General features: G+C 41.6%; 1 protein-coding gene across 5 annotated transcripts in view; it reads left to right on the top strand.

Annotated features, from left to right (window-relative positions):
- Positions 1–15,509, top strand: part of ELMOD1 (ELMO domain containing 1) — a 44,413-nt gene that overhangs the window by 15,900 nt on the left and 13,004 nt on the right. For all 5 annotated transcript variants that reach the window (XM_085063979.1, XM_085063985.1, XM_085063971.1 and 2 more), the window contains exons 3-5: positions 11,430–11,575; positions 11,727–11,755; positions 12,924–13,021. In XM_085063979.1, the coding sequence (XP_084920105.1) occupies positions 11,430–11,575; positions 11,727–11,755; positions 12,924–13,021 (273 nt within the window). The remainder of the gene's footprint in view (positions 1–11,429; positions 11,576–11,726; positions 11,756–12,923; positions 13,022–15,509) is intronic.

Below are 15,509 nucleotides of genomic sequence, written 5' to 3'. Positions count from 1 at the left end.
ATTACTTTTATACTGCAGTGAGCTAAGTGGTTTAGCTGTTACAAGTGTTAGAGAAGGTGTAAACCAGTTTATACTAGACTGCTTTCTGTTCACCTAGATTTCACTATTTAATTAAATCTATTCTAATTTAAATTTTCCTTTGCAGTTCTTAGTAGAAGCAAAGAATGTGGGAACCGTCTTGTGGGATTGGAGTGGTGATGTATCAAATCAGTAGTGGCTGATATGTCAGGGGAAAATAGAAGAAATAGTAACATAGAACAGTCCTTGAAAAATGTTGGGTTTTTTCCTTCCTGCTCTTGTCCACTGTCAGGATTTTAGGAGTATTGTTTATAAAAGCAGAGATGCTTCCTGAAAATGTGCAATTGTTTTTGAAGCTGATCATGCTCAATTTGCAGGAGAAATGTCGATTACTTGCTCCTATATATGACTTACATCTGTTTCTCTATAAACCAGGGATAGAATGGGGAACTTGCAGACAGCAGATGTAGGTGCAGAAAGCCCATGTTGTATTTGTTCTGTAGTCAGTGGAGGGAGTTGAGCACTTCTCAAAACTAATACAGATCAAGAGCCTAATTTGTGTATAAACCAAAGAAATCATATTCTGTCTGCATGGGAGGAACCTTTTCAAGAGGACTAAAACATATGCTTCTGTATGGAGCATCTGTCACTATATTTTTCTCCCTTTTTAGACTGTTTATAGCAAAGAATCTTACACACTATGGATATCAGCATCACTACCTCTAGGCTGATCATCTGTAATGAATTTGCTGCCAAGCCAGACTTGGCTTAACCATTTCTGTGGAGTGTTTGGGCAAGCTTCCTCAGGTATCTTGAACCAGCTGCAAAAGGACTCTGTAAGCAGGACATCCACAGACCAAAAGCATAAAGCAACTATTTGTTTGCTAACATCCACAAAACACAGCCAAGGTTGAAGTGAGCCTCAGTTTAAACATCAGTGTGGTCAACACCTGGGAGGCACCAGTCAGGAGGAAAAGAATTGTCTCTTGCAGCTTTGTGCCCCAGGTTCTGGATGGTCCCAACTCTTACACCAATTCCATGGCTACTGGAACTTTCAGGTCCAGTGACCTGAAAGTTCCCAACTAGCCTGACTAACATCCCTGCATTGCCTTTTCCTTCACAATTTTATAACACCTCATGTCAGACCCTTTCTTCTGGAATCCTGTTAATTGTTTCCTTCTCAAAAGTGCTGCCTCTGTAATTCTTACCATTTTTTCTCTGCAGAGGCTTGTTCAGCAGCCTTACCCAAGGTCAAAAATTGGTGCCACAGAATTTGGTTTGTGAGTCCTTCATAAAATGGACTCTACCATCCTGTGAGAGGGGTGGGAGCCTCCAGCTGGGATCACAGAGGGTGTTAAAGTTTGCCCCCATATAGGTCTGATATTTTCCAAACATAAAGTAATTTTGCTCCCTCCTGATGGAGAAGCTGAGCTGCTGACAACTTTTAAACTTCTTGTTAAAGTACCTGTTCTTCTCATCTTTAGCTTTCCTGGCCCCTTGATTATTTTTCCGTATTGGAGAAAGAGTGCTATTTTGAATATGTGGGTTCCTGAGACTATCATGGAGAAACTACCTTCTACTTCTCTTCATGCTATTCCTGAATAGTCAGTGAATCCTAAAAGATTTGAAAAGTCTTGGTGGTGCTAGATTTTCTGAAATAGTCAAGGTAGATCTTCTGAAAAACAGTTGCTTATCTAAACAGGACAGTCTAGGACTTTGCTACAGAAAGTCCAGTATTCCAAATGCTGAACAAAAAATTGGATTAAGGGACGGGGAGGGGGAGAGTACAGAGCACCAAAAATATGAACACAGTGTTGAAATAGGAAAGCTATTTCTGTTTACTTACAAGCATCTGGATTTTCTTATATTATGTTAATCCTTGGTCATGAACTGGTAAGAGTAATATCCTCCCCATATTCTGTAAATATAGTATAAAACCAGAGAGATTAAGAAGTAAAAATCCTCCAAGAAAAGCATGTACTGGGGATAATGAGTTCTGCTCTATGTGTTGCAACCTGCAGTTGCAGGTTTGTGTGATGGGGAATAAGGTGGTGAAGAGTGGAACTGCAGGGACAAATATGTGCAAGACAAGAATATTAAGCCTTCCAGCTTGGAAATCAGCAGGGAAAAGAAAATAGTTAATATATACTGTGCCTCCAGTGTTACCAATAGCAGCAGCCATCTGGGAGCTTAAAGCACCCTTAACTGTATGTGAGGATCAAATGCAGAGCTGAAATGTGGAATTCTGATGGCAGGGACTGCTCAGTGGCACACTGTTTTCCTGGTTGCACAACGTGGAGCAGACACCAGAGTAGCTGATACAGATGACATAGATTATCTTTGCATTTAAAACCATTGAATTTGCACAAACTACAAGTAATTTTGTTGATTGCAACATGGAAAATGCCATAAAACAGATGGCAAGAGGAACAGTGCTTTCATTTCTGAAGTTATGATAACCTTGACTTTGCTTTCTACGTAGTGACAGTACTTTACCTGTAGCAACTTCATGCAGCAGATATTTACCTGGAGATCCAAGGAGAACTTTGAACAGTGGATTTCAAATCCAGCTTCTTATGTTTAGTGAGCTCTGGAAATCATCAAGTCATCCCATTGCTCAAAGCAGGGTCAGGTGTAGCAGGTTGCTCAGGGCTGCATCCAGTCACATTTTGAGTACCTCCAAGGATGGAGATTATGCAGCCTCCATGAAAAACTGTTCCATTTGTTTAGAATCATAGAATTCCTTAGGTTGGAAAAGGCTTTTAAAATCGTTCAGTCCAACCATTAACTCAGCACAGTCAAGTCTACCACTAAAGTATGTCACCTGAGTACCACATCTAAAGGTTCTTTAAATATCTCCAGGGATGGTGATTCCATGACTTCCCTGGGCAGCTTGTTCCAATGCTTGACAATTCCTTTTGTGAAGAATTTTTTTATAATTTTCAATCTAAACCTTCCCTAGCACAACACAAGGCTATTTGCTCTTGTCCTTGGGAGAAAAGAATGACCCCAACCTTGCTACAACCTCCTACAACAAGTGGTTGTAGAGAGCGATTAGTTTACCCTCGAGTTTCTTTACTCCAGCCTAAACAACCCCAGCTCCCTCAGCTGCTCCTCACAGCACTTGTGCTCCAGACCCTTCTCAGCTTCCTTTCCCTTCTCTGGACACACTCCAGCCCCTCAATGTCTTTCTTGCAGTGAGAGGCCCAGAACTGAACACAGGATTTGAGGTGTGGCCTCAGCAGTGCCGAGTACAGGGGGACAATCACTGCCCTGATCCTGCTGGCCACACTATTGCTGATCCAGGGCAGGATGCCATTGGCCACCTGGGCACACCCTGCTCATGTTCAGCTGCTGTCAAACAGCACCCACAGGTCTTTCCCAGCCACTGCCCCCAGCCTGTGGCACTGCCTGGGGTTGTTGTGACCCAAGGACAGCACTTGGCACTTGACCTTGCTGAACCTCATACAATTGGCCCTGGCCCATCAATCCAGCCTGTCCAGATCCATCTGCAGAGCCTTCCTGCCTCTAGTAGATCATCATTCCCACCCAGCTTGGTTGGAGAAGGTGTCTGTCTATTAAACAGTGCAGTAGTTGGGGGAACTCTAAATCCCTAAATTTAGACTTATGCTCATATTCCCAATTAAAGACAGTGTCCAAATGAAAATAGCTGGTTTAAGATTCTTTTTTTTTCAGCTTGCTCTGATATGAATTATTTCTGACATCTGAAATTTTACTTATGAAAAAATAAAACCATTTCTCAGTTAAATACCTAATCTTTCAGTGCTTTCTCTTTTTGTTGTAAAGGGGTTCTGAAGAGTCTGTCAGTAACACTTGTACTTTGACTGTAATTTATCTTAAACATCTGAAATAATAACAGCTTGGTGAACCAACCATAGTAGACATTTAGGTTTTTTTCAGTAAATCTTGGAAACTTGACATCTTCTCTTGATCTACTGCAAAGCAGTCTGTAAAGCACTAGCAGATTTTAAGTGTATTGGAGTCATATCAGATAAAATGAAAATCAAATCAACAAACAGCAAGAGCAGAGAATGTGTGGAAAGCTGCTGTTGAAGACTATTCTTATGTCTTCCGTAGTTGCCACGGTGAGTTGCTCCCACGTCTAAATGGGCTTTCAGTTGTCAAGTCTGCAAAGGCACAGAATGAAAGCAATTTCTTGTGTTTTAAAGGAGGTAATAGCAGGTCTGCTTAAGGCAGAAATGGTGATTGGCACATCACTTCTTGGTTGACCTTGTATACACACTGTAAGTTATGCACATAAACCAAAGATAGTCAAGTTAATGAGCTCCTAGCAGGGTTGTATCACTTGCTTACTCACCCATTTGGACAGCTTATCAGCCATGACTACTGTGTCCTTGACTTCTCAAACCATAATTGGAATTCTCAGAAAGGATATATTGATCACTCTTTTCTGAGATGAGTATGTCCTTCAGGAAAAATAGCTGCGTAGGAATCTTTAGCATCTGTAGGATCCAAAACAGGACACACAGGAAAAAAAAAGCTGTGTAAGTATACTCAGTGACTTTCATTTCATTCTTTTAATGAAAGAGGTGTGGGTTTTTTTGTTTTGGTTTGGGGTTCATTTTGTGATTTTGGGGGGGTTGGTAGCAGTGGGGTTTTGGTTTGGGTTTGCTTTTTTTGTTTGTTTTTTTGTATGTTTTGGTTGGTTGGTTTGGTTTGGTTTGGTTTGTTTGTTTTGGGGGTTTGCTTTCTTTCCCCTTAATTTTAAGTCCAGTAATTAGCATTGAGTATCTACCTGAAGTTTCCATTTTCCCCAGAGTACCTATGTTTGTTACTAGCTCTGAAAATTCTAAAGTTCTGAAATTACTGAGGGAGGGAATAAGCACCTTCTATTCTATAAGTTTCAAAAATATTGCACAGTAATTAATCTCTACTTCCCTTCAGGAAGTACTTCCTGTTGCATTAAACATGTATCTTGCTGTTTAGGTGAATAGATTGCACAGGAAAGAGCTTCACAGAAATATTAGGCAACATTTGGAAACTTTTGCTCAATTTTGCTTCTGACAGTGTATCATAGAGAAGGCAGTCTAGAGTCAGTCACTTCTAAATAAAAAGCCAGATTTCATGAAAATGTGATGTCACGCTGTCATTGGTGAGAGATGTAAATTCTAATAGCCATCCCATGTGCCATTTCCATCACACTGTACCAGCATCATCTGGGCTAGTCAAGAGCAAACCTGGAAACACCTTGTTGAAAACCACTTATGTCCTCCCCTTTGCAATTTGGGTGTGTGAAACAACATGCACGGTGCTCTCTGCTGGTTGCTGCCACATGCTTGCTTTCCCCAGGCAGAGCAGCACATGCTGTGGAGAACAGAAGCTCTGTCACTGCTGCAGCAGTGCTCTTACTTTGTGCTCTTTTTGGCTCTAAATTTCTGTCTTGCAAGGATCTGAACAACTGTAAAAACCCGTTTCTTCATCCTCTTCCTCATGGAAGAGAGCTCTCCAGAATCTCTTCTGAGCCCCATTATTGCTAATAGAGATAGGTTGCTTGATTGGTTTTGTCATGCAGCATCCTTGGCAAGGGAGTCACATGTTGATTGGACATCTTTTTATGGATTTTTCATTGTTTTACTTGAATAAATGTTCATATGGACTGTTGTAATGCATGTATAAACACAAATATGCAGGTCTATACAGCTGCTTGGAATACAGGAGGAGAAGGAGGTTGGATTGAAATAGGAAAGAGCAGAGTGTGAGTCTCTGATGAATCCTTCATTTCTGTAATACTTCTGTTCTTAGACCTCACCTCAGGATCTGAAATAATGCTGTACCTAGTCATATAAACTATTTTCTGTGCTGAGAAACCTGAAAAGGCAAGCAGGTGTGGAATAAAACCACAAAATAAATAAACAAGAATAACCAACCAAAGGGAAAAAAAGCCACAGAGGAGACTGAGTGGAGAGGAGGTTTGGAATTTAACTCTAAAACAAACCAGAAATTAATGCCACTGTGCCACAGTCAAACACATGGTTCACGCTGTGATTTTGTGGGGGTTCCTGTTCATGAGATGCTGTGTTTTGGTTTAAAGTGCATAGGGGCTAGCATAAAACTTGTCTTGCATAATCACTAGTGTGCTTTTGTTACAGGATTTCTGCAAGCAAGAACTCCCTTTTATAAACAGCTTGTGTTACTTTTTATGTCTTTCATGTTAAAAGTGGAAGGTTTCAACTATTGTAAGCTTGACATGGATGAGTAGTAAAAAACTGAAGGTACCCACAAAGATTTAACTCTCTTCTATAAGCTGCCTAGTGAAAATTAGTGTGTGTTTGGTTTCTTAGTAATAGCTGCTAAGTCTATTTTAGTGAATCACAGAGATATTGCTTATGTGCTGTAGTGTCATGCTTTTAGTAGATGCATTTTTATCAATCTTTGTGCAAACCACAGCCAAAGCAGAACTTTAGTGGACAAAGTGGTTGTATTTATGTGGTCACAGCTCTATCCCATTTGGAGTTTTTCCTTGGATTTGCAAATTTGTCATTAATCCTAAGGTAAAAATATGTAATTCAAATGCACTTGATACCTTCCCTCCTCTAAGCCCCCAAAACTTATCCACAACTTACAGTACTCAATTGTCCACAATATACTACTCAAAATGCTTTTTCATTAAATGGGTTGTCATGTTTCAGCATTGGAGGCAACTAAGTATAGGCATGAACTTTCTCAAAAAACATACAGTTTTTACAGGAGCTTTCTTGTTCCTTAGAAGGAAATCTTCTTACATGGACTTTCAAAATGGAGTTAAATAAGTCTTTCCTCTCATCTTCCATATAAATGAGCTCTGCATTTTTGCTTTAAAAGAGACCTAACTTTTGGAAACAAAGCAGACTGAAAGAATGCAACTCTAATTTCTACTACAAATATATGGTGAACATTCAGAACTTTGCTTTACCATACTCCACCTTCCAATTTGGTGTGCTTTTAGCTGAGTTGTGCTCAGGAAACTAAGGAATGGCTGTAGATTATGTTTGAATTCTTCAAGGATGTTGCACTACTCAAATCTGTGAAGGCTGATATCAAATGTCTACTGAAAAAACAAAATGCCCAATGTTAGGCTATGGGGTTTTCCAAGCCACTGTTAAAGGTTGCAGTTGAAGGTATTAGTTGACTTTATCTGAGATTGATTCTTTGATATACTTATATCCCAAGGCCAGTGGGATGGGGTTGTGGCTAGCACAGACCTTTCCCGTGAGAATTCTTTTCTCTCTTCTTCCTGTGTTTTATAAACAAAGATAAAGTTTGGATGTTATTAAAAACAGTTTCTCAAGATATGGACAGTTCAGGCCTGGCCAATCACGCCTAGGGGGAGGCTTCGAACTGACCAATCTGGGTGACCTTTAAAAAGTCTATATAAGTTGGAATTAAATAATAAAAGTTTCTTCTTGATGCCACACTTTGAACCTGGATCTTCTTTCTCTGCTAGCGGCTCAACAGCGACATGGGGTTTTTGAGCTACTCAATCTAGTGGAAGGTGTCCCTGCCCATGACAGGGGACTGTGGAACTGGATGATCTTTAAGGTCCCTTCCAACCCAAATCATTCTGTTTTGATTCTATTATTCTACTTCTGATTGTTGGAAAGACTTCTTGCCTGATGATGGCCTTGTCTCCTGGTGGTTGGTGTTCTTAATATTGAAGGTGATAGGCTGCTGTGAAGCACAAATTAACTCCTCACAGTAGTGTGTTCTGGCACGTCTTGAGTGACAGGGCACCAGATACTTTGATGTAAGCACCTGTGGTGCTTTTGATTGGCCCAAAACATCAGCAAGGTATTTTTAACATCTAAGAGAAATTTATTCCCCTCAGAAGCTGTTGTAGTAGGCCTGAGGAAGTGTCTGAGGGGTGGGGAGTGGCACAAAGATGGCTCCTGTGTGTCCTGAGTGCAAGTTCTGGAAGTTTTTACATCAAGTCCAGCAGAGCCAATCTCTGATGGCTCTGAAGGTGATGGACATGCTGCCGGCCAAGTTTGGGCCAATTAGAAGTGCTAGTTACGCCTCTGTGAAAACATATGTAAGAAAAAATCAAAGAAAGGCAGGCACGTACTCCTTTGTAGTTGGAGGAGGAGAAGGTGGAGGTGAAAATATGTGGAGGGAGAACAGCATGGAAACGCCAAGGTCAGTGGAGAAGGTGGGGGAGGAGGTACTCCAGGTGCCAGAGCTGAAAACTCTCTGCTAGCCATGGTGAAAGCCATGGGGGAGCAGGAGGTCCCCCTGCAGCCCATGGAGTCCACAGGAGTGCAGAAACCCACCCACAGCCCACGCCAGAGGAGCAGGTGGATGCCTGGAGAAAGCTGTGAACCAGTGGAAGTCTCATCTAAAGACTAGAGTTAAAAGTGCAAAGGCCTTACAAAGGAGAGAAAGGCCTTGCTCCTGGGATGGAAGCAGCCTGGCCTTTGCTCAGGAGAGTCTGCACCTTATGGACAAAGGGACTCATGTTGCAGCAGAATTCGGGGGGGATGTTGCTCATGAGATTGGACCCATGCCAAAGAAGTTCCCAGAGGACTGTCTCTCGTGGGAGGGACCTCATGGCTAAGTAGAGGACCCCTCTCCCTGATGGACTGACCAGAGAACAAACCCCTTACCCTGCCCCCATTTTGTGTTGTTGGTTTGGAAGGAGGGAGGGGGGTGAGTGGAGAGACTGCTTCTTAAGAGGGAGGGGGTGAGAGCAGAGAAACTGTCTAGAGAGAGAGAGAGGTAAGTAGAGATAAAGAGTATTTGTAGTAGAAGAATTGTGGTGATGAATAGATTTATGGACCTACTCTGTGTACTGAGAAAATTCACCCTGCCCCTCCACCCGAGCTGTTAGTTGGAAGGAGGAAAGGGGGCGAATAAAAAATGGGTTCGTAAGAGGGAGGGGGGTGAGTGAACAAAATAGTGTATGAAAAGTTTATTTTTGTCTCTCATTTATCCTCCGACTCGGTTAGGTAATTAAATCACTTTGAAACTTTAAGTTTGGAACCTGTCTGCCCTTTCTTCCATGTGTCCTCCTACCAGTGGCCTATCTCATTTTACTCATGAGATTGGTGTGTGTTTTTACAGTTTTTTTCTTTCCCCTCTCCTGCACGTCTGCAGCAGGAGAGAGCCGGAGTGCCAGCGTTTAGTCAGGGTCAAACCCTGACAGCACCTGAAACTTCTTTCTTGTCTGAAGCTTGATTCCGTCATGGGACTGATTCCTCATTCTTAGGGTGTCAATTTGTATCTAAAATAGAGGTGCCCTATTGCATAAAACCAAGGAGGTTTGCCTGCATGCAGGCATTTGGGAATGCTAAGTGAATTAACTAAAAGTGCAAAGATAAAGTGGATGCTTTTAAAGCATTTTAAATACTTGTCTGGATGCTTTCCATTTAGACATAAAATGTCTTTAGTTCCCATAGCTTAATCCCCCTTCAAAGATGATTAAGATGGAGCTAACATAAAGCAGATTAAACTCCTGTGTGGACATTAACACGCGTTAATTCATCTTCCCTTCCTTAAACGTCCTTCTACTCCATGCCCTTCAGGAAGTCTTTAGGAAGTGATGGAGCTCTTCAAGCTTTACATACATACATATATACATACTTATAACTGATTAGACTATATGGAATTCAGTATGTTGAAATAATCACTGCAGTCTATTGAAAAGATAATAGAGTCTCCTAACAACTGTTCTTTAAAAGCATGAACAGCAGAAAACAGTAGGCTAATAATGAATATTCATGTACACAGGCTTAGAACATAATGGACCAAATTATTTGTGAATATTTATTGGCAGGCTAGCATATCAAAGCTGCATTGATGTTTTCCCATAATATCATCATAGAATATAATGATAAGAGAGGTTGAGGCTGGAAGACAGCTGTGGAGGTTTTCTAGTCTATCCACCTGTTCTAGCAGGACCACCTGTAGCTAAGGACCATTCCCAGATGACAATGTTCCTACTGTTAGGTCCTTGCAATTTTTCTTTTATGAGATGTGTTTCTGAACCCAGGGGCTGTGGGTGGGTCCCAGTGCACCCCATGGGGGTTGACAGATAGTTGGGTAATGTGGTAGGATCTTCATAGCCATAGAAACAAGAAAGCTAAATTATTTCCAGATAAGTTGTTTCCCATTAAATATGAGTTTGGGGTGTGTTATGTAATTGTGGTAGCAATGTGTGGGCTTTGGCAGCAGCTATAATACTAACAAAGTTTGAAATAGAGTGTTTCTCATGTACACGGCCTTTTTCAGGCTTTTGTAGGATCACAGGATAGTTGAGTCTGGGAGGGACTTTAGCAGGTCTCCAGTCCAACCTCCTGCTCACAGCAGGGTTAGCACTGAGGCCAGACTGGGCTGCTCAGGGCTTCTTGCAGTCAAGGATTAAAAAACTGAGGAAGGAGACTGCACAGCCTCTTGGCAAGCTGTGCCACTACCTGACTGTCCTCCTTAAGCGGGAAAAGCTTCTCCTTGCAAGGCTGATTCCCTTGTGTTTCAGCTTGGGACTGTTGTCTCTTGTCTACTGGCCCTGCAGCACTGTCAAGAGCCCAGCTCTGTCTCCTTCAAGAGCTTCCTACAGGCACTGGGGGTTGCTGTTATATCCCCCTGAAGCTATCTCTGCTTCAGGTGGAAACAAGCTCAGCTCTTCCAGCCTCTCCTCGCAGGGTTTGTTCTCCAGAGCTACCAACTCCACTGAAATACATCCAGTTTGTCAAAGTCTGTCTTCTGTTGCTGGGGCTCAAAACTAGTTGCAGTAGCTAAATAAGGGTTTCTTGGCTTGCTGTCAGTTCTGTACTTTGAGCAATTGTGCAGCATCAGTGCTGTGTAACAGCTGCTCTTGGGAAGAACTGGCAAGCCTCAGGACAGGTTCTTAAACACATTTTCTCCTGAAAGGAGAGAAGCTTTGATTTCCTTAATTGTCATTCTTAGGGACCTCACATGAATGCTGTCAAGATGTCAAGTTTGTCAGGATACCAACCACTCTGCTTGGAGCAGATGGTTGATGAGGCAAAACTAAACCAGGGTGATTCCTTGGATTCTCAGCATCCATTGTATCAGGGTGAGCTGTACTCCCTTCTCATGTAGTCTTGTTTACCCAAAGCATTGGTAGGAACTATACAGACTTTTATTTTAAGAGGACGAAGAGTTTTCTGTAAGAATGCTTTTGAAAACTCTGGAGTTGACTTATTCTGTGCTTCTAGTAGTGGTGCTTTGTGTGTGAGTTTTTTGCTGGCTAATACTAAAAAGTGTGGTTTAACATTTACCAGGGTAAGTGTTTGTAGCATGATTGCTGCTTTTGCTCTAAAGGTGCCTTTAGGCAAGGGGAATTTGGGGTGAGGGAGTACTTGCTGTTTGGGTGGTGATCACGTTGAAACAAACTCTGCTCCAGATTCTTATTCTCAGGCTTCTTCTTTTGCCAGGATGTTTGTCCAGGTATGCCTGTACTTCTACTGCAAATGCTTGTGGCGCTGCCTGAAATTCGTGGTCAGGAAACTAACAGGTCAATGTGAATTGCAAAGGATTTGCTACAATACCAAACCTGGAGCTGCCAGAACTATGAAAATAGGTAACTACAAAATACTTAGTTCTGCATGCCTTTGTAACTTTCTGCATATACTAAAAATAGTACGACATTGTTGTTAGAAATTAGTTGTTAAATTGATCCAATGTCAACATGCTTGTCTGACGTGATGCTTTCAAATACTGTTCCCTTACAGAGGCATCCCTGAAAGGTTCAAAAAGTAAGGTGAGTGAAAGATCTCATTGTTCGCCTTTTCTGTGGTGTCCTATCATGTTGCTTTGTTCAGTCTGCTGTTTGCTCCCCCCAAAAAAAACACTTTAGGTTTGATATGATTTTATATTAAAACCATTTTCCACTGAAGAGGGTCTTGCATCTGCAATGGCAGTTGATCTTGCAAAGTCAAGTAGAGTGTGCTGTGCTCCAGGGACAGACCCACCGTGACAATGATGGAATCAAGGGGACAATTTGCCATGGTCGAGTTGATGAGAGCGACGTATTGTAATTTGGGGGTTCTTGGCTTGGTTTCTCATCCTGTCTTAGAATATCTGGAATCTGCAGTCAGTCACTCCCACAGTTAGAAAAAACACCATTTTTTTTGTCTGGAACGCATCTTTCCCAGCTTTGTTCCCTCCTTTCCTCTTAAATACATTAATACAGAAAAGCCTCTTTCACTTCATCCTTTCACTGTATTAGTGTTTGTGTTAACCTAAGTTCTTCTCTAAGGCATTTGTATATATGTTAAATAACATCCTTCAGCCTTTAAGTTCTCTGTCACAAGAGTCAGTGGTGTTGAAAAGCTTACCTCAGTCTTAGCAAAAATGATGTCATGCAGCTCTTAGTTCAGTATAGTGCTTCCAAATGTATTTCTAGCACAAACAGAAAGGCAGAATCTTATTGAAAAACTTGAATTTAGGCAAATGTGTCGTTTTGACACAAATCACAAGAAAGCTCAACCTCTTAAATTTTCAGATGGCATGCTGGTTTTTGAGCACTGAACTTCCAGGGGCATTTCTAAAAATAGCAAATATGTGTGAACAAAAGAATGTTTTGCTGTGTTACTACAACATGTTGGGAGAGGGAATGTGAAATGAAGGCTAGCATGGATGGTCTGAAGCTGCTATTTGATCTGCACTGAGGCCTTTGATCGTCTTCACTGACAGCCTCCACAGAAATGCAAAAAACTGACAAGGGCAAAGGTACTCGAGTTCTTACAGGGCAAGTGCTCTGAAACAAGTCAGTAGGGTTGAATGGTCTGGAAAGATGTGCACATGTGTTGAGTTGGGTCTTCTGGGCTCTTAATGTAGAAGATTTCGGGTATCAAACTTACCATTGTTAACTTCTGTTGACTAATAACTTCTATAGGAATTAATATGTGTTTTAAACCTCTTTTTAGCGACTGCAAACATCAGTAAATGTTCACCCTGATGCTATTGAAAAAACGATAGATGACATCATGGAGCTGAAAAGGATTAATCCAGATGTAAATCCACAGTAAGTTCACAGTTTCCTTACAGAGCAAATGGGAATTACTGATTTACTGTAATTCAGTAATTACAGTAATTTTACAGTAAAATTTACAAAATTTTACAGTAATTCAGTAATTACTGAATTACTGGTTCTCTATAGTTATTGTGGCACACAATTTGAAGATGAATTCTGTCTCTCATCATAAAATTCCAATTTAAGCTTTCCTGTCAAAAAACTGATGTGAAAATGAATGATCTTTTATGGTGACTTAATAGACAAATCCTGAGTCTTTTATCTGTCTTAGTAAATTGTTGATGCATGAATTTATGGGGGCCACTTCCTCAGTGATAAAATACCACCAAACCAGAGGTCCTGGCAGGGACAGTGATGGCTTCTTAGAAAAGCTGTATGCAGCCTTTTGAGTAGGAAGAACATGTAGTGACAGGACAAGAGGGAATGGATTCAAATTGAAAGAGAGTATTTTTAGATTAGACTAGATGTTAGGAATACATTCTTTACTGTGAGGGTGATGAAGCACTGGAACAGGTTGTCCAGAGAATTTGTGGCTGCCCAATCTCTGATAGTGTTCAAGGCCAGTCTGGATGAGGCTCTGAGCACCTTATGTTAAATTAATCATATTTCTTCTAAACTTTAGACATCTGCACTGAAGTTTTACATGTAAGCCATTTATTTTATACTGACATTTTTTGGAGAACTTTGAGCAAAAGCAGGTCAGCTATTTCTTTAGACATGATTAAGGAAAATCCAATGCCTTGCCTTATCTTGAATGTAAAAAACCTCAATCCAAACTGTCTTGTTTAGAAACACTGGTGCTTTGTTGCATAGCAGAGACTTGAAGTCTCCTGGCATAAGGACAAGGGGACATGTGTCATGCTGTATGTGTTTCTGCAAATCTGTATGCAGTCATATTTGTTAATGTAGCATCTTTGCAGAGCTGAATTAGCATCCCAGGGGGGCTTGAACTGGGCTGTTCTTGAAGGCTGTGGACTGTTGTGAACTGAAGAGAAGAAGGCATCCCACAGTAACTTTAATTTATCAATGCCTCTGAGATAAGTGTGTGTATTTAGTAGCAGGAGCAAGTAGGTTGAATAACCTGGTGGTGACATGTGCAGTCTACACTAAATATGGAAGTAGACACAGAGTCACAGAAATGCTTGGGCTGGTAGGGAACTTAACGATCGTTTAGTTCCCCTGCTCCAGTTTTGGACTTGCCTCCATCTGGTGGAGCAGCTGGAGCTGAGTACAGTGCAGGTGCAAGCCCAGGTACATTGCTGCTGTGCTCTGAGAATTGCCACAGCCAGCACAAGGATGACAAGGAGGAGGTGTGGGACATCAGCAGATTACCCACATCCTGTGTTTGGCAAGAACAACAGAGCCTTAATGAAAAGGAGAGTGGGAAGTCTAATTCTACGCACATACCCTCACCCAAACAACTTTGCATGGAGCCTTTAGATAAAGTGCAAACATGGTTTACTTGGAATGTGTTGTGCATCTTGGTCTTAATTTTTTTTTTAATATAAAATTCCTCAGCTTTTCCACAGCCTGTGTTGTACTGCTCTAAACTATTCTGAGGCTACAGAGAAGTTAAAAACATTATGGCAGTGGTTTAGTGATACACTACAGCAACTCACAGTCTGTCAGCCTTTTCAGTTTTCTTTAAAATGCAGTCTTTCTGTAAAATTGGAGGCTATAGCTAGTGAAGCATGTTTAAAAAAAACAACAAAAAACCCCTAACAAACAAACAACAAACAAACAAACATACAGCAAAGGATGGAAAATGCTGTGGAGCTTTTTCTGTCTCAAAGGCTTATAGCCTCATATGGGATAAAACTGCAGCATGAGAAATGGACTAATGCTGTCATGTCTGATTGTGTAGATTAACAATGGCATCATTTAGGTTAGAAAAGGTTTAAAATCCTCAAGTCCGACAGTTAACCCATCACTGCCAAATCCACCGCTAATCCATGTCCGTAAGGGCCACATCTACACTCCTTTTAAATTCCTCCAGGGATGGTGACTCTACTACTTCCCTGGGCAGCCAGTTTCAGGGCTTGACAAACATTTTAGTGAAGAAATTATCCCTAATATCCAATTTAACCTTTTTCTGGGGCAACCTGAGGCCATTTCCTCTTGTCCTATCTCTTGTTACTTAGGAGAAGAGGCCAAACCCCCCCCCCCCACCTACACTCTCCTTTCAGGCAGTCATAGAGAGTAATAAGGACCCTCTTAGCCTCCTTTTCTCCAGGCTAAACACCCCCAGCTCCTCAGGTGCTCCTCACAGGACTTGTGCTCCAGACCCTTCCCAGCTCCCTTTCCCTTCTCTGGACACACTCCAGCCCCTCCATGTCTTTCTTGTAGTGAGGGGCCCAGTGGTTTGCCTTGTTGAATCTCGTAACATTGGCCTTGGTCCATGGATCCAGCCTGTCCCTATCCCTCTGCAGGGCCTTCCTGCCCTCCAGCAGATCAACACTCCCACCCAACTTGGTATCAG

Source organism: Lichenostomus cassidix, chromosome 1 (assembly GCF_008360975.1).
Source record: "Lichenostomus cassidix isolate B80296 chromosome 1, HeHo_3.0, whole genome shotgun sequence".
In the NCBI taxonomy this organism is placed as follows: domain Eukaryota; kingdom Metazoa; phylum Chordata; class Aves; order Passeriformes; family Meliphagidae; genus Lichenostomus; species Lichenostomus cassidix.
The sequence above is the reverse complement of the archived record's forward strand: the minus strand, read 5'-3'. Positions and strand labels throughout refer to the sequence as shown.